We start from the raw sequence: 20,912 nt of genomic DNA on the forward strand, positions 1-20,912 counted from the left end.
TCTTTAGGAGACTCCAAACTATTCAGTGCATCTCGTCATAGTAGCTGACTTTTATCAACTACAAAAATTATATCAACCTAATAACTGTGTTCTAAGATTTTTTTTCTTCTCAGGAAATCTGTTATCTATAGATTTAGCCTTGAGCTTGAAACGGGAGCCAGGCGAAAGCAGTAGATTAACGACACCTAGAATTGCTGATTAAAGATGAGAGCGGCCAGCTAGCTTAGCTGCTTTAGCTAGCATGATTTGATGGAGTCTGACAGGGTTGGATAACCACGATGGAGCGGCAGCGAACGACGTTGATATAGTAGTTATAGCCAGATACAGTGATGCGTTAAAAGCGGTCGTTTTGGACACAGTAACTGAAGGCGGACAGCAACACGTTATGCAGTAAGTAGCAATGTCCAAATAATGATGGTAAGGCATTAATCCCGCTAAAAGTTTAGCGGCCAGGCCCACTTCTAGCATTAGGAAGTTAGCCAGTTAGCTTGGTGTAAGCATCCTCCTCTACTATCGAAACTTGACAGCTTTACACTGCATGCCTAGTTCTTTGCTGACTTTCACGTTAGTTGGCACGTATCTTTATTGTGCTAGCTGGGCCCTTTGTAATGCTTGTAACGTAAACACGCCAGCGTTGCTTTGCTATGTAATTAGCTACTAGGTGATGCTGTGCTCAAGAAGTTTAATTTGACCACGGAGATGATGAATGAGAATTTTTAGTAGTCACAGACATGTATCGTATTTTGTAGTCCGTTGTGAGCACGAAAACAGTTACTATATGCTTCCGACTTGTTGGGTGGATGAGCGAGAGAAGGTGCTGTGAAAAGTGCCAGGTGTCTGACACTGTAGCTTGTGCTCGTAAGGTCATGAAGCGGATTCGCACTGAGCAGATCCAGTATGCCGTGGCTCAGTACCTGAAGAGGAGGCAGTATGTGGACACTGACGGCTCCCTGAAAGGAGCCAAGCTCTACCAGTCCCCCGAAGAAATGGCTGCAAGTCTCACGGGTAAGATGATGATGATGATGATGATGATTCCAGCCTAATTAATAGATCGCACAGCCACATAGTTATGAGAAAAGACTGATCACACGAAAACACCACACATACACCACAGGATTGGCTTCACTGCAAAAATTAGCACTGCCGCCTCAGTGCAACATGGATTTGGTTTTGGGCTTGAACCTTGTAGAGCCTAGAGCTGTCTATATGGAGTTTCCATGCTCTCCATGGGCCTGCTTGGGTTTAATTCCACAGTGCAGAGACACGTGTTAGGTAACTGGTGATTCTAAGTGATTGTGAGACTGTGTTTTTTGTCTTGGTTTGTTTGTTTTGTTTTAACCTTTGTTAAACTCGTGACCTTTCTAAGGTGTACCATAAGACAGCTGGGATAGGTTCCAGCTCACCTGTGTCCCTAGGATAATTGGTTAAGATAAATAATCTATTTTCATAATGCAGTGTAATGTATTTGACCCTTTGGCTGGCAATATTCTCTGTAATTAACAGTTTTCCTGGTTTCTTCTTTATCTTCTTTCTCTATGTCTGAGCAGTGCAGACGGAGTCAGGATGTTCCAATGTCGTTTCTGCTGCACCATGCCAGTATGACCCACAGCAGTATGAGATTCAGTATTCCAAGCTCCGCGCCTTCCTGTCAGGTATGAGCTCTACATCACTGAGTCTAGACTTGCACATCTATAATTGTATTTGTTCCCAAAGTTTATGCCTCGGCTCCACGTTTTTTAGGTAGTGGTAAAGCTGCATCCTAAACAGCAGAAAGAGACAAAGGTTGTGGACGACTGGGGCTTCTTTCTGAAAGATGACATATTGCTGCAGTTTTAAATATTTTTATTTTCTCTGACAATTGTGCTTTTGTATTATTGACCATCCAGGGCTGATATTTTTTCATTTTGTCAACATTTCTTAAGCTGTTTTTGTGCGAGTCCACGTTGTTTTGTCCTGACTGTTAAGAGAGAAACATGGATTACAAACTGGGTTTAACATTTGTCTTTCATACATTTATGTTCGTATTTATTTTTTTGAAAGGGCATGAATAACAAAATGGATTATTATTGGCTTATACAAACAGCTCCACATGGATATCGAGAATGAGATGATGGAACTGTTACGATATTGTTAACCTTTGTTGTTATTGATTACAAAAGCCTAAAAAATATACATTTTTTTTTCTACTAAATAGAAGCAGACATATCCTGGGCTAAAGAGGTGAGCAGTGTCCTCTATCCACTCTTCGTCTACCTCCACCTGGACATGGTGCGCTTTGGACTGAAAGGGGCTGTGGATGGTTTTTACAGTCGTTTTCATGGCGCCTTTCTTCAGGACAGTGAGCAGCGTACCATCATAGAGCAGCTCCGCCATGTCCTCAGTGCACAAGACATTGTGACCAACCCCAAGCTGAATGCTTTCTTAGAGCACAAATATGTGGTTCACCTGACGGAGCCAGCCTACGGCTACCTGCTGCGTTACCTGCAGAGTGAGGACAACAGCGCCCTCTGTAGGATCCTCAGTACACACCTGCAGCTGGAGGTCAGTGCCTTGAGGCGGACAGATTACCAGCTCTATGGAGCTGCTGGCGGGTTGACAGCTGCTCCAAACTCCACCTCCTCCTGGGCCGGAGTGGATGGAACAGAGAGTGGTGACGGGGTGGAGGTCCCAGCAGGGATCCCACAGAATGAGGCAGCCCTTGAGGCTCTGCAGGACTGCGTCAAGAAAGTCCGCGAGGGACCACCGTCACTCACCACTGTCTGTTTTTACGCCTTCCACCACACGGAGCAGATGCTGAACACTGCTGAGGTCTCGGCTGACAGTCGGTTGCTGGCCGGTGGATTTGACACCTCCACGGTAAAGCTGTGGAGCCTCCGTGCCAGAAAACTCAAGGCCAGACCCCATCAGGCTGATGTGTCACACATCCACCTGGCATGTGACGTACTGGAGGAGGAAGTAAGTAGACATTGTTATGAGAAGTCTTCACCTTAATTGTTTCCATATCTTCTTTTTCTTTTTTTAAAATTTGCATGCGTTTCTTTTGGTGTACAAAATCTGAGAAAATAATCCTGAGGACAAGACAAAGGTTGTCATGAGAACAGAGACACGGTGGTGAAGTCTTGTTTATAGTGGTGATGGACAGGCTATGATGTTTGCAGATGACATTATGATCTGTAGTGAGAGTAGGGTGCAGATGGAAGAGTTGCAAATAAAATTACATGTATGTGAATGAGAGGAAGATGTTGGAAAGCACAAGGAGTGGAAGTTGACATGAGTACATGAGTTTAAATATCTGAGGGCAACCTTCCAAAGCAACAGACACGAGAGGTGAAGAAAAGAGGCAGGGTGGAGCAGGTATGTCAAAGGTGTGTAAGGGAAGATGTAGTGAGCAGAGCTGAACCAATTGCAATTTGCGAAGTTAAAATGTGTAACCTGCTGTTATTGATTTTCTTTCTATGAACCATAAATCACAGCAGATACAAACAATTTAGTTTGTCTTCAATGCAAATGCTTGACAAATATTATATCAGAAGAAATTATTGTCCCAAATATTATTCTCCAAAGCTGGAGTTAGTTAGATCTTCTTTCACTGAAACATCTGAAACCAAGTGCTTTGCTACTGGAAGGAGGTAGAAATGCTAAAATGAGTTTTACCTTGCCAAACAAAAGGAGGAGCAACAGCTTTATATAGTTTATTTTTCAGTATATTTATAAATTCATTAGACAACAGGGACCTTTTGTTTTTCTTTCTTTTTAACTGAACTCATAACTGCTTTGAATTTGTTTGTTTTTTTCCTTTGCTGGCACATACAAAGGTTGCTAGCCTATGGCGGCCTCTACGCACTGGATAGCTTTAACTTTAGCCACTTCAGCTCCTTTTAAAATGTCCACGTTTATCTGGGCGACAGTGATGTCACTGTCTGATTAGGTTTGTTTTTAGAAACATTGTTGTGGTGGGGTGCACTGAAAATGATCCAATTCCGATCTCTAGCAATGAGATGGGTCTCATTTGTAGATGGTGGCTCTGATTTAAAAAGACCTGCAGAGTTAAAGATTAAATTGTTTAGCAAATTTAGATTTTTAATGTAAAAATAAATGCTGTATGTTCTTTTTAGATTAAGCTGCAGAGGAACAAAATCAGGTATAATCATGTAATCTTTCATCATTTCTTCCAAGGTAGATGAAGAGGACAGCTCAGGCAGTGAGATAAAGACGCTGCGAGGTCACAGTGGCCCAGTATTTCGTACCGCCTTCCTCACAGACAGCTCCGGCTTGCTCTCGTGCTCTGAAGACACAACCATCCGCTACTGGGACCTGGGCAGCTTCACCAACACGGTGCTCTACCAGGGGCACGTCTACCCAGTATGGGATGTGGACGTCAGCCCCTGCAGCCTTTACTTTGCCAGTTGCTCTCACGATCGCACCGCCCGTCTCTGGACGTTCTCCCGGACATACCCACTGAGGCTCTATGCAGGGCATCTTTCTGATGTTGACTGTGTGAAATTCCACCCAAACTCCAACTATTTAGCCACCGGTTCCACAGACAAGACTGTGCGACTCTGGAGCACCCAGCAGGGGGCGTCTGTTCGCCTTTTCACGGGCCACCGTGGCCCTGTGCTGTCACTCGCTTTCTCACCGAATGGCAAGTACTTGGCGTCGGCTGGTGAAGACCAGCGGGTGAAGCTGTGGGATTTGGCATCTGGGACTTTGTTCAAAGACCTAAGGGGACACACAGATAGTGTCACCAGCCTGTCCTTCAGTCCGGACAGCAGCCTAGTGGCATCTTCATCTATGGACAACTCAGTGCGGGTGTGGGACATCCGCAACTCACACGGTGGGACGTCAGCTGACAGCTCGTCCAGCGAATTGGTGGGAATGTACACTGGAAACACCAGCAACGTGCTCAATGTCCAGTTTATGGCCTGCAACTTGCTGCTGGTGACGGGAACCGCACAAGAGAAAGCAGAGCAGTAGATGTAGCCGTCACATCTGGAGCTCTTTTGGGCGAGAGCTGAATGTTTCCCTGTGTCTGAAACTCAGGAGCCAAATCCTGAGATACATGTTTTTGTTCTCTTTCCTTCAAATTTCATTCTTCATGAACTGGCTTTTTTTTTTTTTTTTTGGAAATAAAGAAATAAATTACCAAAGTGAATTCACGGTATGTCAATATTGAAGAATCTCCCAGTTTTTTGTTTAACTGATGATCTAAAAATTGTTAAGTTCTGTTTTTCTGTTGTGATGTAAATTCAGGAAATATTGTTACTGTTGGAATAACTGACACTATCAGGCAGCTTTATCCCAAAAGGAAACTTTAATATTTCAAACCTGAGACGTGTACAATAAAGTGCGTTCAACATTGCCCGGCTTTCTTTGGGTTAGGCAGCGAGACGAAGCCTAAACCCAAACCCCATCTGTCACAATTCTTTATCAGCTTTCGCTGCTAATTCAAGCTCTGCTTCTGGTGTTTGACGTGTATTTTGACTCTTCACACAATGAACCAAATGCTACCTTCTTTAGTCAAAAGGAATAGGGCAGATATTATTTATTTGTAAAGAATATACAAAGCAAAATGCTGTTACTGCAAATAAGAAGAAGAAAACCACTCTGTGTGGTCTCAGTGCAGCTGTGCATTTGTTACATTTTAAACCAAATTAATTACATTTTTTAAGAAGAGCATTCAGGTCTGAGGGCGATGTGGAAATTGCTGAAGATCTTTGACAAAATTAAATGCAGTGACTGAATACTCTGACAACCAGAAATGAAAATGAATGATGTGTAAAATTTAGTGAAGATGAGGACCAAACAAAAGTGTATATATATCCACATTTTCTTTATCACTAATTGAATCCATGTTACTTCACATGGCCATTTGGCACAGATTCTTTACACTCATCATAGCGTACCTTTGTTCAGTAAAATGGATTTCAGTTCAGTCGAATCCACGTTGTAATTCAAGTAAATGGTCATCAGAAGAGCATTGAATAGAACCACCTCCTGCCAAGTTTGTCGTCAGTGCAGTAACTGTATCAGTGTCTTTGAAGGTATTAAAGCTTTTTTTACACAGGCATGCACTTAGTATATAGAGTCTGGTATACTGAGGTGCATACATGGGACCAAAATAAGTTGGGGTAGCTGGCTATAAAGCGCCTTGCACCATAGGTGACAGTGAAATTTATTTGCACATGCTCACAGAGTGTAGTTCTTTTCAGATGGTAGTTTTGTTCTGCATTTTTGTCTTAATTCAGAAAGTTTAATGTCCACAGTAATTGTAGTATTTGTTTTTTTTTTTAAAGGAAACTAACCTGTGTTCATGTCCTCTCACAACTGTCTCATTACATGATTTAGGAAGATGAGAAGTCTGCTGATTTATTTGTGCTGATGTGCTCAATATTGAGAAAATGAACGTTACAAAGATAATGTTGCTCGGTGTGTTTTAACATGTAGGTAGATGCTTCCAGTAAATAACTATCAGGCCTCCTGCTAATAACTTTCCTAACTAATCTAGGTCTATCTACACTGAGGGCAACTATTGCTTCTAAGATGTATTAGGTTAAAGAGATTTGATGTCACCATCCTGAAGCCACTCAACATAATCACCTAATATTGCTCCTTGTTGGCAGCAGAGACTGGACTGATTGTGGACTGTTAAAGGTCGTCTCCAGCACATCGTTCAGTGTTCTGTTTGGCTCACACGTCCATCACTGGTTGGTAACTATGTTGCTGGAATAACTGTTATATTTGTTTTTGTTTCCACTGTTCAGTTGTGAAATGAGATATGGAACTGATATCGTGTTTGGCTTTTGGACTGCTGGTAGACATTTATAAATCCTATCAAGTTTAAAAATTGTTACGTTTTAAAGGTTCTTCAGGGAGAAGCAAGTTATTGTGAATTAACAGCAGAAAAACTTCTTTCTTGTTCTACAGCAGCAGGTCGTGTCTGAGTGCCCGCTGTAGCTGTGGGTGTAAAAACTCTCATTTCTAAGCATTGAAGGCTGTTTTTTTGGTTTGTTTATTTTTTGAAAAAAAAAAAATTCTAACTGTGCAATTCATAAAAACTGTAAATAGACATTATTTTTGTAAGTTTTGGGGGGCCTTCCTGGTAATACACACATGCCTGTGTTATTTCATATAAAGTCTGGTTAGGGTTTGATGTGTTATTCATAAATCCAGCCTGGAACTTTTCTTTTGGTGGTCACCAAGCTTTCTGTTTCCCTTTGTAGTCCAAAACAAGAAATAACAATTTCTTTTTAACAATGTCAGATTTCATTCCTTTTTTGTTGTATCATGTTGATGAACAATGAAGGACACTGAAAAGTAATACGTCATATAAGAATCCAACCATAATCCTTAGCTTTCTGAGTACTTAAGCACATATTATACTTTATTATAAAAACCTCAGAATTCCAGTTCAATTAGCATCATCCCAGTCATCCTTGATCACCTGACAACTGAAATTTATAAAGTGCTGATCCTTTCTATTTTACTGGCTGCGTTAATAGCTGTATTTAAACATTTCACATGTTTCTGTATTGGTGCGAAGGCTGCACACTACGATAGAAATGCTAATTTGATTTGTATAGCACATTTTAAAATGCACCGTGCTTCATTTAGGAGAAATCCACATAACAAAAACAAGCGAAGGCACATATCTCACACATATCCACATGCACATACAAACGTGCATCTACACCAGGGGTGGCCAACTCCAGGCCTCGAGAGCTGCTGTCCTGCAGGTTTTAGATAACACCCTGGTTCACCACACCTGAATCAAATGATCAGTTCGTTACCAGGCCTCTGGAGAACTTCAAGAAATGTTGAGGAGGTCATTTAGCCATTTAAATCAGCTGTGATGGATCAAGGACACATCTAAAACCTGCAGGGACACCGGCCCTCGAGGCCTGGAGTTGGCCACCCCTGATCTACACATATGTATGTGTAGATGCACATGAAACCTACACTGGCTCGCTTATATTTATCATAGCTACTGTGATAAAAGGTGAATTAACTTGTGCACCAAAACTGGGTAAACGGCAGGTGGACTGGTTCTTATAGAGCACTTTTCTACAGTCTAGCAGTCAAAGCATGCTAATGTGTCTCATCCACACAACCACAATTTTTTATGCTTCATTGCTTTACACACATTCGCACTCCAATACACTGGAGAGCAACTTGGGGTCAGTATCTTGCCCAAGGCCCATGCAGACTGGAGCAGCCAGTGATCAAACTGCCAACCTTCTGACTAGCAGCTGACCTGCTCTGCCGCCTGAGCTACAGGTGAATGTAAGGATGACAGCAGAGGGCAGAGCAAGTCCTGAAATATTCTGACATTAAATTTACATTATTCAGAGAAGAGAAGTCAGACCCCACTAAAAGATATTAACAATGACCAATATTCTACTTTTTCTTACTACGGTTTACTACATATGTTTGATGCTTCTGTTCTTGTAAATCTTGGCCTAAATAGCAACTGTACCTCTTACTGCTACTTTTTTGAAGTAATACAACCAAGTACAGCTGATGGAGTTAGACAAAGAGAAGGTAGAGGATGCTGCAAAACTACATCACCCATAATTTTATTTGTGTAATTAAGGTCACAAGTACATTGATTAAATAGTAACCCAAAAGAGTACAGCTCAGTGCAAGTTCTTCTTCAGCTATGAGAGGAATCCTGTGACTGTGGGACAGGAATGTGGATGTCATACCTGACAGTGTGAAGTGTCACTGCTGTGGGTCAGGGTGGTGCAGATACTATGCTGGCACACCCTAAATCTGTCTGCACTGCTCAGAGAAAAAGGGAGGGACAGATAGATCCTTGATCTCTAAACCTGTTACAGTGGCCAGAGACACGAAATGACAAGACACTGAGGCTGATACCGACTGTCGATCACTCAGTGGTTGCTCCGCATTATTTAATTATTTCTTTTGCTTTACTTGGAATCTGTGGTGTGACATTCGAGCATTATCAACAATTTAGTTGAATTGTAGTTATTTTTTTCAGTTGAGAACCCATAAAAAGCTTGTTAGGCGTAAATAAATGATAGGGGTGACCATTTGTCCTTCAATGATTTGTCACAGAAAAAAAAAACACCACAGGCATCAGTTGTGCTCTCAGCCCTGCCCACTTAAAAAAAAATTTCCTTATAAAAGTCCCAGCAGACACAAATTTGATTTAAGTTGATTGATTTTTCAACACTGTGAAAGTTTAATGGCAAAATAAGCAGTTTCCCTCTGTTTGGTTCTACAAGTCTAACAGATCCCAGTTAGATGCTAGGCAAAGATCATTGCTATCAGTTCCAGCAAAATAGTCAAGAATAACTTCTCCCAGTGTTTGGCAGGCCAATTCTTAAAAAAGAGAAATAGATAAAGAGAACAGACGGCACAGTGTGAGCCACGAGGGGTGAGGTTCAAGGAGGACAAACCAGTTTCCGTCTGGAGGGTGTGGACCTTCCAGCCCTACCCACCTGTCAGACTTGTCTCTGCATCAAACACTCAGCAGCACTCCATCACGCGTCACCTCACCTGCTTCTCCTCCACTCGCCGAGATTCTTCCCAAAAGAGAAGATGTCCACAAGCCAGGCGGAGAACACGCAGTCAGATGGGAAATCCTTTGAGCAGCTGAGACATGAATGTCTCATGAAGGGAGTCCTGTTTGAGGATCCAGATTTCCCTGCCAAGGACTCCTCTCTCTTCTTCAGCGAGAAAGTTCCTGTCCACATTGAATGGAAGAGGCCCACGGTATGTGAGCACTGAGCATTCTTATACTCAAAAGAGCTCTTGAAATCTGTTAGATGCACATGTGCTGTTCATGAATTTCAAAATACTGAGTGACTTCAGTATGTTTCATCTAACGATTATCTGGTGATTTTTTCATACCCTTAAAAAGTGCATGTTTACTATTCAAATACATCTACATTAACTACACGAACTGCATGTCCACAGCCGTCCATGTGACTGCAAAGGCACTGAAGACATTAGACGACAAATTACTGAAATGATTCCATTCAAAAAGTGAAAGTTGATCAAAACTCTGTTTTTATTACTCTGAACCTAAACCAAGTCATGAAATACTTGTAGTTATAGCAGCAAAACCAGTTCTGCAGGTGAGCTGTGTAAATATAGCTGAGTGCAGCAGGCGTTTGTACCACTCTGAGCCAACTTTTCTGAAGTAAAAGTGGAGTGGGCTGGTTTGCAGCTGCTCCAACGGCGTGTGAGAGGTTTGCTTTTGCTGATAAACTTAATGTTGAGACATTTATGAGTTTTTGGCTTCAAACTATGTCATGTTCTCGTTCATTTTTTGGGGTACTGTTTCTTATCGTACACTTCAGCTCCAAAATCTTTACCTGTTAACACGCCTACAGAGCTGACCCGATTTAAGCAACCTGTCGAAGCTCATGCTCGTTACAGTTACTACACATTTCTGTCCTGGGTGTGTGCTTTGTGTGCTGTGTATTTTGTGCGCACTGACTGGGATACCAGCCGATTAATATGTTTGGAATGTGAACACGCCTATCAAACACACCGGTCTCCCCTGTCATTTAAAAAATAAACCGACCAGTTTGTTTTCCTGTTTTGTGACCCTTCAACAGGAGATATGCAAAAACCCAAAGTTCATCTTAGATGGCGCAGACAGAACAGACATTTGCCAAGGACAGCTCGGTTGGTATTCAAGTTACTTAACTACTTTTAAATCTTGAATATTCACATATGTCACGGTTTTATTAATGTGGCACTTGTTTATTTCCACAGGGGACTGCTGGCTCCTGGCAGCCGTTGCTTCGTTGACTATGAAAAAAGAAGCCCTGGCCCGAGTTGTCCCACCTGACCAGGAATTTAATCAGAGATATGCTGGTATCTTTCACTTCCAGGTAGGATTCTCTGATCATAATAACAGACTGTACAAAGATGTTTACACACTGCAGTATTTCCTGGAATAAGCAAACACATAAGGGATAAAAAGAACCAGGATGACAGCACGTTTAAAGAAGCGTCATGCATTTGAATGTTCTTTTAAAAATTGTTGTTTCAGCGACTCCAGAACTTGCAACAAAAGGCCGATGACATTAAAAGAACGCCAGAAAACATAAAGTTAAACACTTTTTGACTGGTTGATCATTTGGCAAAATGTTCAGTCAATAATGTGTTAAAACACAGCCTGTAGTGTATTTGCAGTACATTTTAAGCAGGCGGGTGTATTGGAAAAAAGATGCAGTGCCCAACCCGTTCAAAAGAATGGGTTCCACCATGTTCCTCCAGATGTCTTTTTTCAGTACCGTTACTCTTCAAGCCTTTTGTTGCCTCAGTCCCAACCCCAACAGTCAGATGCAAAACGAGCTCATATTATTCATGAAAGAGTAAAATGTTTATGTCTTTTTTACATTTTATACTGTGTTGCAAGCAAAAAACACATTTCAGTCAAACAGAAACAGATTTACAAGTGAGATTATTTTAAGTAATCACACATTGTCTTCACTTTGTGTGAAGTCGGTGTAGGCAGTAAACTCACCGGTTCCTCTGTTAGTTACACTGTAACATGTTCTCTGATGGTCCCTCAGTTCTGGAACCACAACAAATGGCTCGATGTGGTTGTGGACGACAGACTGCCAACAGTGAGAAATCAACTCATCATGCTCCACTCGGCCTCCAGCAACGAGTTCTGGAGTGCGCTGCTGGAGAAAGCCTACGCCAAGTAACATCACTTGCTTCCTCTTAATATTTTATCTTTCCATTCGTCTTGTCACATGCATGTTAAACATGCGACAAGAGGTTATTTAAAGAAACATTGTATAAATACAATTATATATAATTATATGCACTGAAACACTAGGACATTTTTTTCTCTCGTTTATTTTAGATTGAACGGCAGCTATGAATCCCTGAAGGGTGGCAGCACAATGGAGGCCATGGAGGATTTTACTGGTGGCGTGGGTGAAATGTATGAGACCAAGGCTGCTCCAGGAGACCTGTTCAATATCATGAAGAAAGCCCTGGACCGAGGCTCAATGATGGGATGCTCTATTGATGTAAAATAAACAATCTAATTTTAAATTTTTGCCCACGAGGTTTACTCAACATATCAGCTCAGTTGCTGTGTTTTAACTCTCTCTGCATGCTTTGGTTTTCTTCAGATCACTAGCTCTGCAGAGTCAGAGGCCAAGACTTCCACAGGCCTGGTGAAAGGACATGCATACTCCATCACAGGTGTAGAAGAGGTAAAAGTCTCAGTAACAGTCTCAGCAGCAGATGTAAGAATAATGAGGGGAAGCCACTTGTTGCTGAATAATCGTAATTAGAAGTTTACAGACTCAGGTAATTGTAATACTTGTTAAAAGATGCAACTGTACATCTGTAAATATGAAACTTCGATCTTTAAAAAGTGACCTTAAACACAATGGCTTAAAAAAAAAAATAAAAACAACAACTAAAATCCTACAAAGACACATTAATTACATTTAAGTTTAAATCTAAATAAAAAGCCAGACTTAAAAACGGTAGAACATATACTTTTCAACAATGTAGTCACAGAATATTGTTTTTGGATTTTTAGGTGAATGCCAGAGGTCAGAAGGTGAAGTTGGTCCGGATTAGAAACCCCTGGGGACAGGTTGAGTGGAACGGTGCCTGGAGTGATAAGTAAGAATAAAGAAAACTTTATTTTGACCTTGAAACTACACATATTGTCTAAAGTTCATTCTTCCACGTGAAAAGCAGGTCTCCTTGAAGAGTCTGTGCGTGAGAGTCGTCCTCGTAGTTTATCTCTAGTCTATAGTCAAACCATATATTTGTTACTTTGAATACGGTTCACAGTCCGACCGCTGCAGCCTATTATTGAACAGTAAAAAAAAGTTGTGTCTATATGCAGATGTTTTACATGTTTGGTTTCTGTTTTCATATTCATTCAGTCCTTCTGTGTTCCAAGTTATGCAATCATCATTGACTTGGCCACCAAAAAGCGGTAATTACCCCTGAGACGCTCAGGTGCCAAAGGGCCATTGGAAGCTCTTAAGACTAGTTGTAGCAGGAAGAGAACAGACATAATAATATTATTCAAATATCTGAAACTTTCCCAGATTTCACATTTAGACAATTTCAGTAACTCCACGTTTGATCTTCAACAGATTTAAGGGAAAATAATTGTCCAAAGAAAATTGAATAGTTTTCATTTTGATTGTGGGACTTTTTCTCTGATTAACGTTGTAACAGATCCTCTGTTTTTTTTTCAGTTCCAGAGAGTGGAATTATATCGACAGTGCAGAAAAAAATCGCATAATGCAGAATTCAGCAGATGATGGTGAATTCTGGTGAGTCCACATAATAAATTTCAAACTACAGATTAAGATGTGTAGTATGCTTAGCAGTCTCCAAATTGTTCTTCACATTGTCGTGTAATATTTTTGCATATGTAGTGTATGAATGTAGCAGTGGAATGAAACAAAATGGCAAAAATGAACTGCCATAGATTTTCATGTTTCTCTGACTTGGACAAAATAGTAAATTAACGTAAATGAGTTTCAGGCATTGTTGACAAACTTCAGCCAGGCTTTTTTTTAAACTATAAAATTTCACACTCTTGTGCAATAGTTAGCACTATTACTTCACAGCAAGAATGTTTTTGGCTCAAATCCCGGTTGCCGCCTCGCTGTATCAAGTTTACCTGTTCTTAGGCTGAGCCAGCTAATCTCTGCCGATTCCAGCTATCAGCTACAGACTTTGTTGTCGCCCAGTTAAAGAGTCCGTGGTCCTAACTTTAAGCCTTGCTAATGATTAGATGGATGAATTTTTCCAAAATTCACACACAGTACAGCTGTGCTAGTTTAGGAGTGACAATGTTGTTGCTGTTTGCAACTCCAGGATGGAATTTGAGGACTTCAAGAGGAACTATGACAAAGTGGAGATTTGCAACATGAGTCCTGACTCCCTGACTGAGGACACAAAACATCAGTGGGCAGTCAATGTGTTTGAGGGAAACTGGATTCGGGGTTCCACTGCTGGAGGCTGCAGGAACTACATTGGTGAGATCAATACATCTACAAATCAAAAATTTTCAGACAAACAAATTCAGCAAAGCGTCAGGCATACTTAGAGATTTCATTGGATTTTCTTTTTTTGGTATTTATATTTTGACATGAACTGGTTTAAATGCAGGATTCAGTTGGCATTTCTATCTCAAACTGCTCTCTCAAAAAGTTCTACATTTCTAATCTGCAGACACATTTTGGACCAACCCTCAGTTCAAGCTTTTGCTGAACGATGCTGATGGTGATAATACTTGCAGTGTGGTCATCGCGCTGATGCAAAAGAACAGACGAAAACTGCGAAAAGAAGGCCTGGACCTGGAGACCATTGGCTTTGCTGTGTATGAGGTCTGGAAAAACACTGTAGACTGTGCACTTTAACCATTTTTTATGTTATCATAAATAGCATGGGGCGTAGTGCTGGTCCTTGCAGAACACATTTACTAGCCCCTTTCTGAAAGACTGAGTCTTGGCATTAGTTTAAAGGAGCCATAAACTGAGTCAAAGAAACAGATATTTGTAGATGAGCAATAATATTAGCAAAAACTTCAGACTTTTTTCTGCACATGTTAAATATTACAGTAATGTATTTCTTCTGTCCAATATAAATGTGTTTAAGCATTTCATATCTCTTCACAAGAAGATAGAGTTACGAGACAATGAAGAGAAGGCACAAACTCACTGGATGAGCACCATCTGCTAAAGAAGTTCTTAGTGATAAAAAGTTTGGGGACATTGGTAAAACGGATGTGTCTTTTTTATTAGTGATATAGTTTCTTTGCATTTCAAAATATGTTATATTTTTAAAAGGTCAGCCTTGCACTTCTGTCTCGCTCCTTCGTATTTACTTACTTTCTTCTTTTGTTACAAATTTACTTACAAATTTAATTTAATGTCTTTTCTCCCGATTTGTTCAGGCTCCAGAGGGCGAGGACCATGTGGGGAAAGACTTCTTCCGTTACAATGGATCCAAGGCACGCAGCAGAACCTACATCAACATGCGGGAGGTGGCAGAACGCTTCACGCTGCCTCCTGGAAACTACCTGCTGGTTCCCACCACTTTCCAGCCCCACCACGAGGCTGACTTTCTTATTCGTGTCTTCTCTGAGACAAAGGCTGAAGCTTTGTGAGTGTGCAGCTCTGGTTCTGGAGCGAAACTAAAAGAGCAAACAAAAAGTTAAAGCAATATCAAACCTAAAGAAAACGTTTGGGTATCAAGGAATAGTTATTTAATAACCTCATTAAACAAAATTTGGGGGGTTTCATTTCATTTCAACCCTTACACTAACTGTTACACTATGCCCTTTCTTCACAGAGAGATGGGAAGCAAAGTTGATGCCGACCTGCCAGACGTAAGTAGATAACCAGAAGCCCAATTACCTGTTCAGTCAATCAAGCAGCTGAATGTGTTTATACTGAGCCTGTGTTGTTTCCATCAGCCACCCATGCCCAGCCCTCCAGAGGAGGAGACAAAGGAGGAGAAAGGCCTCAGAAGGCTGTTTGAACAGCTGGCTGGCTCGGTAAGAAAAGCATCTTCGGCTTTGGGGTAACAGTGTTTACAGCATCCTTCATTTGTACAGATGAGTAGTGTTTTTGTAAGAGCAAGTTTGTCTAGTTTGTACATTTTCAAATCAAGTTTCACCTTTTTACAATGAAAACTAATTAAATAATTAAAGTGCTTCAAGTTGTTATGATTCCACAAATACTTTTTACCATTTCTGGAATTTTGAAATGAAATTTTGAGCCTTCGTTGTTTTAGTTTTACAGTACACTAAGTGCACAGCTGTTGTAAAAAAATACCCACAATAAACAATATGCGTAGCTCCAAACCACAATTAAAGGCCAGCTGCTTAAAAAGAAAGAAGAATAATGATGATTTTTCTGCAGTATGAATGTTGCAGAAAAACAACAAAAAACCTAAATTATAACAATTTTATGAGCTTTACTTGATTTATTTATCAACATCTATTTTTAATGAAAAAATTACATATTAAGATAACAATATAAACATACTGGAAAAGAGCTGGTTATATTCGTGACAAGAAGCTCAGATCTGCAAATGATGATTATTTCTGTTTCTGCATCCATCATGGTATTCATTCATTTATTTATTTATTTATTTTTTGCAATTTTCTTTAGTCAGAATTCACTGATCTCTTCCACTTTGTAATTTTTACAGGATCAGGCCATTTCTGTCAGAGAGCTTCAGGAGATGCTGAATGGTGTTCTCAGCAGAAGTAAGTGAATGAAAGTTTCTGCTTTTTGTTTACTTTTCAGTCCATTTTCTGCATTTCATGCAGTCATCATATCTCCTGCAATTAAGTTCTACATGTGTGATGTTTGCAGCTTAACTTCTTCGCCTGATATTTGTTAAAAGTCAGACGTACAGGTAATTTCTCCTAGAATGTGTGTCACAGTCCGCGGATGCAGACTGTATGGAGATGAGGTGTGGACCCAAAAGCAGACGCGTGGAACAGAACTTCATTTTAACAGATAGTCATTTAATAGGGCCGGTAGAAAAACACAAAACAAAGGGCAAAGAAAGTTAACATTAAACATGAAAACACACTGAACTTGAAACCTAGACTTGAGATGCATCGATTCCTGGAACACAAGACATAAAAAACCAACACATGGGGAACACAGCTGATACAAATGAACATGATGCCACAGGGGAAGCAAAACTAAACACACTGAACATGGAACATGAGACTATCAAAATAAAACAGGAAACATAGAGACTAAGCGTGTGGACTTGACATGGGGACAGAGAAGTAGAAGCAGGAGGCGAGACACAGACATAAGTGAGGAGCAAATCCAGAGCATATGACAACTATGGACAACACACATGAACGCACCTGGCAGACAGGGAGACATGTAACGAAACACAAGGAGGGAAACATGTAAACAGGAAGGGGAGACAAAGACATAACCAAGGAAACATCCGTAGAGAACATGACAGGAGACACAGGGATGAGACAGTGACGGGAAAAGAGAAATATTACATAAATATTAAACAGAGCAGACCAGGACTTATTCAATACTAAATAGGAAACTAAAGCATTATAATACAAAGAAATCACAAAACACCATAAACTCAAAAGGCTGTGTCAAATGACCCAGAACCATGACCATGTGAAGCTAATACTAAGAGTTTTTTATTTAAGAAAAGCAAGCAGAAAAAGCCAATTTCCTTCCTACAGATTGTTTTAGGGCTAAAGGAGAGGTTGATCAGCCTACATTTGATTTTTCCAACACAAGAATCAAAGTGTCACAAGTAAGATTACATACTGTGGCAAAAATAAATAACTTTTATGTTGTTGTTAGGTTTTAGTGGCTTAATAGCAACTAAAAAACTTTCAAAAACAAGCCACACTGTTGTAAATATGTTAAACATCATTTGAAGACTGAACTAAATACATTTAAAACACCTGAGGTCAGTATCACATAGCAAAATACTTTATCTTTTGTGTAGTGTATACATTTTCTCCTCACATCTTGATGCCTTATATTAATGGTCAGAGATGATTCATAAACTTCGGATTTTGTGTTGCATTATTACATGTAGCCATGCTTTTTGCATCACTACCACTTTAATCCTTTATCTTCAGGAAAAGAGATCAAATTTGATGGCCTGAGTCTCAGCACCTGTCACAGTATCATCAATCTTATGGATGTATCCTTTCAAGTTACTGACTCATTCTATGCTTGTCATTGTGTTACATAAGTTGTCGCATTAAGCCATGCGTACTTTGTTTGCCCTAATGGGTGCTTTACTAAAATAGTGATACTTATGCCAGCATGTCCATATTCCATCACAAGACAAAGTTATCGAATATTTTTTGTTGATATTTTGTGTGTGTTTGTTTATATGTGATAGAAAGAAGGTTTTGTTGGTAAGCTATTTTCCACAATGCTTCTCAGGTTTTTTCTTGACACAGTAAACCAGGTGGACAACACGGGAAAGATAGAGTTCCAAGAGTTTAAGGTCTTCTGGGAAAAATTGAAGAAGTGGATTGTAGGTGTTGATTTATATTGAAAAACTGTAAATGAAATGTTGGAGGAGCACTTTTCTTTGTTGCTCAGACTATTAACCACAAACGTCCGTTGCTACAGATGCTCTTTCTATCCTTTGACACGGACCGGTCAGGAAAGATGTCATCTTATGAGCTTCGTGGTGCTCTCAAAGCCGCAGGTGAGAGTTCCCAAGCCCGTCTTTCTCTCTCTCTCTCACCTGATGGACCTGTAGTGTTTACCAGAGGGAAGGGAAAAAACGAGTGTCGAGGGTGTGAGTGGTCCTTATTGATGATACTGGCTTTCTGCTGAAATCTGCCAGTGTAAATATCTCTGAGGGGGATTAGTGACGTGCCAGTTAAATGTGTTCAGCTTTTCAAGACGATTCAAGACACATTAATCGTGTGTATACATGTATGTATAAAACTCTGTTTGACGAATTCAGTTTTCACCTGTTAGTTTCTGTGACTGAACAAACCTTTGTCCTATTTTAATACTCATTGAATTTGCACTTCAAATAAAGTTGTTTCATAAGGTGTACATGTAATATCACCAGCTACATTTCCTGTAACTATTATTTATAATAATATTATTAAAAATGTTAGTAGATATAGTATAGCAGTATATTTTAGTGTGTTCTTAATCAAAGCAGTAATTATAACACTGCAAACATTACAATAATGATTTTAATGAATATTAACACTACATCTAATAAGAATGCCTGTCCTGAGTCTCTGGTAAGTTGAGTCTAAATCTTTTTTATCTGAACATCAAAGTTTCATAGATAACTGCTGCTTTTCCGCCAATGCAGGCATGCAACTGAACAACCCGCTCCTGCAGCTGGTGGGGCTGAGGTTTGCTGACGAGAACTACGAAATTGACTTTGATGACTACCTCACCTGCATTGTCCGTCTGGAGAACATGTTCAGTATGTACAAAACACTATGTTAAAAGATCGCTTTACATTTTGGGAAACAAGGATCACAATAAGTACAAAAATACATAAAGATCAGAGAGAAGACTTCTTGCTGTGTTTTTTTATCCAGGAGTTTTCCAGGCTCTGGACAAATTCAACAGGGGACGAGTGCAAATGAACATCATGCAGGTAAACACAAACACGCCAAACGTGAATCCTGACTTCTTTTCTACTGTATCTTCTACTGTACTGTACCTCACATACCTGATGCGTCTGTTTATCCAGGTCCGTGACAGTCAGGCTGTCAGACATTTTATGCTTCCTTTATCTCCCAATAACTAACCAGATTTAGGATGCAGCATTCACAGCCTTCATGCTTTTGCCGGTCGTGTGAACATTGACTACAATTTTTCCTCTTTGCCTCACAGTTCCTGATGTTGTCGATGAACGTATGAGGAGGAACTGAAACGGATACCAGCGGAGGAACAAAACGCAGCAGATCATCTTTAAGAGCAATGTTGTGAATATTAAACTTCGCCATGATTCAGATTCTGTGCTATTATTATTATTTGAAATGTAATGTGAAAACACTGTCTGAGCTCAAATGTTTTTGAATGGGAGTGGTTTATAATTTTGGTCATGGGTCCATCTGTAGGTATTCACTGCCTCTGACATGGTACGAGTCTGTGAGCTCAAATGTAGGACTTTAACAGCTGGGTCTGTAAAGCAGCCAAGTGCACGAGAGTGTTTGCCTGGCAAGTCTGCATCAATCTCACACTCGTCTAGTCGAATTCTGCATGTGCAAATCAGTCTGACTTTTAGTAGTTTTGAGAAAACTAAAAAATTAAAGGAGCAACTGATCCTCTTACACTCACTTTCAAGGCAATCACGTGAAGTTGTCTTGACTAACAACTTCACTTCACTGTGGCAGCAACATGAGTGCCTTTATACATGCGTCCTGTTTTTGTTTACATAAAAAAACTCAAATTTACTGTCAATTCCCTTTTGCTGTGACACCGAAGAAATCTTAAAAATTTGAGGATTTTTTAAGGCCCTTTTTCTGTTAGCTGATTGCATCTTATCTTAATTATGATAAAAAGTGAAAAAGGCTAACTGCAGCTATTAATGAATGAACCTGTCTGTGCCTAAACTTGAAAATTAGCTGTTACAGGAAGGCCATCACTGGGTTCCACCCCTGAAAAAATGTAATGAATCAGATCGGTTCACATCAGCAGAATGTAATTTGCACATGAATGACTTCACGGATAGCAAAAGCAGAAACTTGCATTTGCAGCATGCTTTGTCATAGTGCTTGAACTAAATTTTGTTGACTTAAGCTTTTGGACAAAGTATTGGTTTATTTTCTGTTGGTTTATTGCTCCCTGCTTGAGTGGGAATCATTTTAAAATAAAACTTGGTTTTTGTGTTTTCTCTTTCATGAATTTCTTTGAAGGACTACTCAAGCCAGATTTTGGGCCTACTTGTTTTTGTGGACTTGTTGCATTAGTAATTTGATAAAATAGATTTATACAAATAGCTGTTGATATTTAGTGCAGGATTACGTGGCAAGCTTGTTCTATGACGTCACATGGAAAACTACAATTAAACATACACACTGATCATTTAGTTTTCAAATTAAAACATTCCAACATTTTATTCAGGACACAAAATGTGCTTGTTTTTTACTTTAACACTGAAGAGAGAACCACCAAACTGATCAATATAATAAAGACTTAATACAAGAAAATCACTGTAAAAAATGCCTGGAGTGTAAATTGGGTAGAGATAAGTTTTGAAAGACAAAAATTGCTGATTGACAACCAGTAATGTTTAACATAAGACATGGAAAAATATCAGAGTGATCTAAAACAAAAATGTTTGCACTGCGATTCTTGTATCAAAACAATTTCCGGGGAAGTGGAATATCACCTCCTGGTGCACAGAGACTGGATCTAGCCAAGGTTTCTCTG

The 20,912-nt window shown here is 40.0% G+C and overlaps 2 protein-coding genes across 2 annotated transcripts; both read left to right on the forward strand.

The window, feature by feature from the left end:
- Positions 1 to 23: 23 nt before the first annotated feature.
- On the forward strand, positions 24 to 5,358 carry taf5l (TAF5-like RNA polymerase II, p300/CBP-associated factor (PCAF)-associated factor). Its single transcript, XM_085275873.1, has 5 exons — positions 24 to 390; positions 864 to 1,005; positions 1,548 to 1,652; positions 2,195 to 2,955; positions 4,177 to 5,358. Exons 2-5 carry the CDS (start codon positions 867 to 869, stop codon positions 4,972 to 4,974), a joined length of 1,803 nt encoding a protein of 600 aa, XP_085131999.1. The 5' UTR covers positions 24 to 390; positions 864 to 866; the 3' UTR covers positions 4,975 to 5,358.
- Positions 5,359 to 9,411: 4,053 nt separating this feature from the next.
- capn9 (calpain 9) lies at positions 9,412 to 20,375 on the forward strand. The gene is made up of 20 exons (XM_085275875.1): positions 9,412 to 9,735; positions 10,587 to 10,656; positions 10,747 to 10,865; positions 11,553 to 11,686; positions 11,852 to 12,020; positions 12,126 to 12,209; positions 12,545 to 12,630; positions 13,221 to 13,298; positions 13,849 to 14,009; positions 14,206 to 14,360; positions 14,930 to 15,138; positions 15,328 to 15,364; positions 15,452 to 15,532; positions 16,192 to 16,249; positions 17,624 to 17,688; positions 17,962 to 18,030; positions 18,129 to 18,207; positions 18,838 to 18,954; positions 19,073 to 19,131; positions 19,371 to 20,375. Exons 1-20 carry the CDS (start codon positions 9,562 to 9,564, stop codon positions 19,395 to 19,397), a joined length of 2,031 nt encoding a protein of 676 aa, XP_085132001.1. The 5' UTR covers positions 9,412 to 9,561; the 3' UTR covers positions 19,398 to 20,375.
- The last annotated feature ends 537 nt before the right edge of the window (positions 20,376 to 20,912 follow it).

Source organism: Mchenga conophoros, linkage group LG6, assembly GCF_057382185.1.
Source record: "Mchenga conophoros isolate Kocher_MC1m ecotype Shallow Benthic linkage group LG6, M_conophoros_male_GT1.1, whole genome shotgun sequence".
Lineage (NCBI taxonomy): Eukaryota > Metazoa > Chordata > Actinopteri > Cichliformes > Cichlidae > Mchenga > Mchenga conophoros.

Bases quoted from the DNA above. Each gene is read 5' to 3' on its own strand.
- taf5l (XM_085275873.1), top strand. From the start codon at position 867: ATGAAGCGGATTCGCACTGAGCAGATCCAGTATGCCGTGGCTCAGTAC. The intron at 1,653-2,194 runs GTATGAGCTCTA...TCTACTAAATAG, and splicing joins GCTCCGCGCCTTCCTGTCAG to AAGCAGACATATCCTGGGCT. The intron at 2,956-4,176 runs GTAAGTAGACAT...ATTTCTTCCAAG, and splicing joins GTGACGTACTGGAGGAGGAA to GTAGATGAAGAGGACAGCTC.
- capn9 (XM_085275875.1), top strand. From the start codon at position 9,562: ATGTCCACAAGCCAGGCGGAGAACACGCAGTCAGATGGGAAATCCTTT. The intron at 10,657-10,746 runs GTTGGTATTCAA...TTATTTCCACAG, and splicing joins CATTTGCCAAGGACAGCTCG to GGGACTGCTGGCTCCTGGCA. The intron at 12,021-12,125 runs GTAAAATAAACA...GGTTTTCTTCAG, and splicing joins TGATGGGATGCTCTATTGAT to ATCACTAGCTCTGCAGAGTC.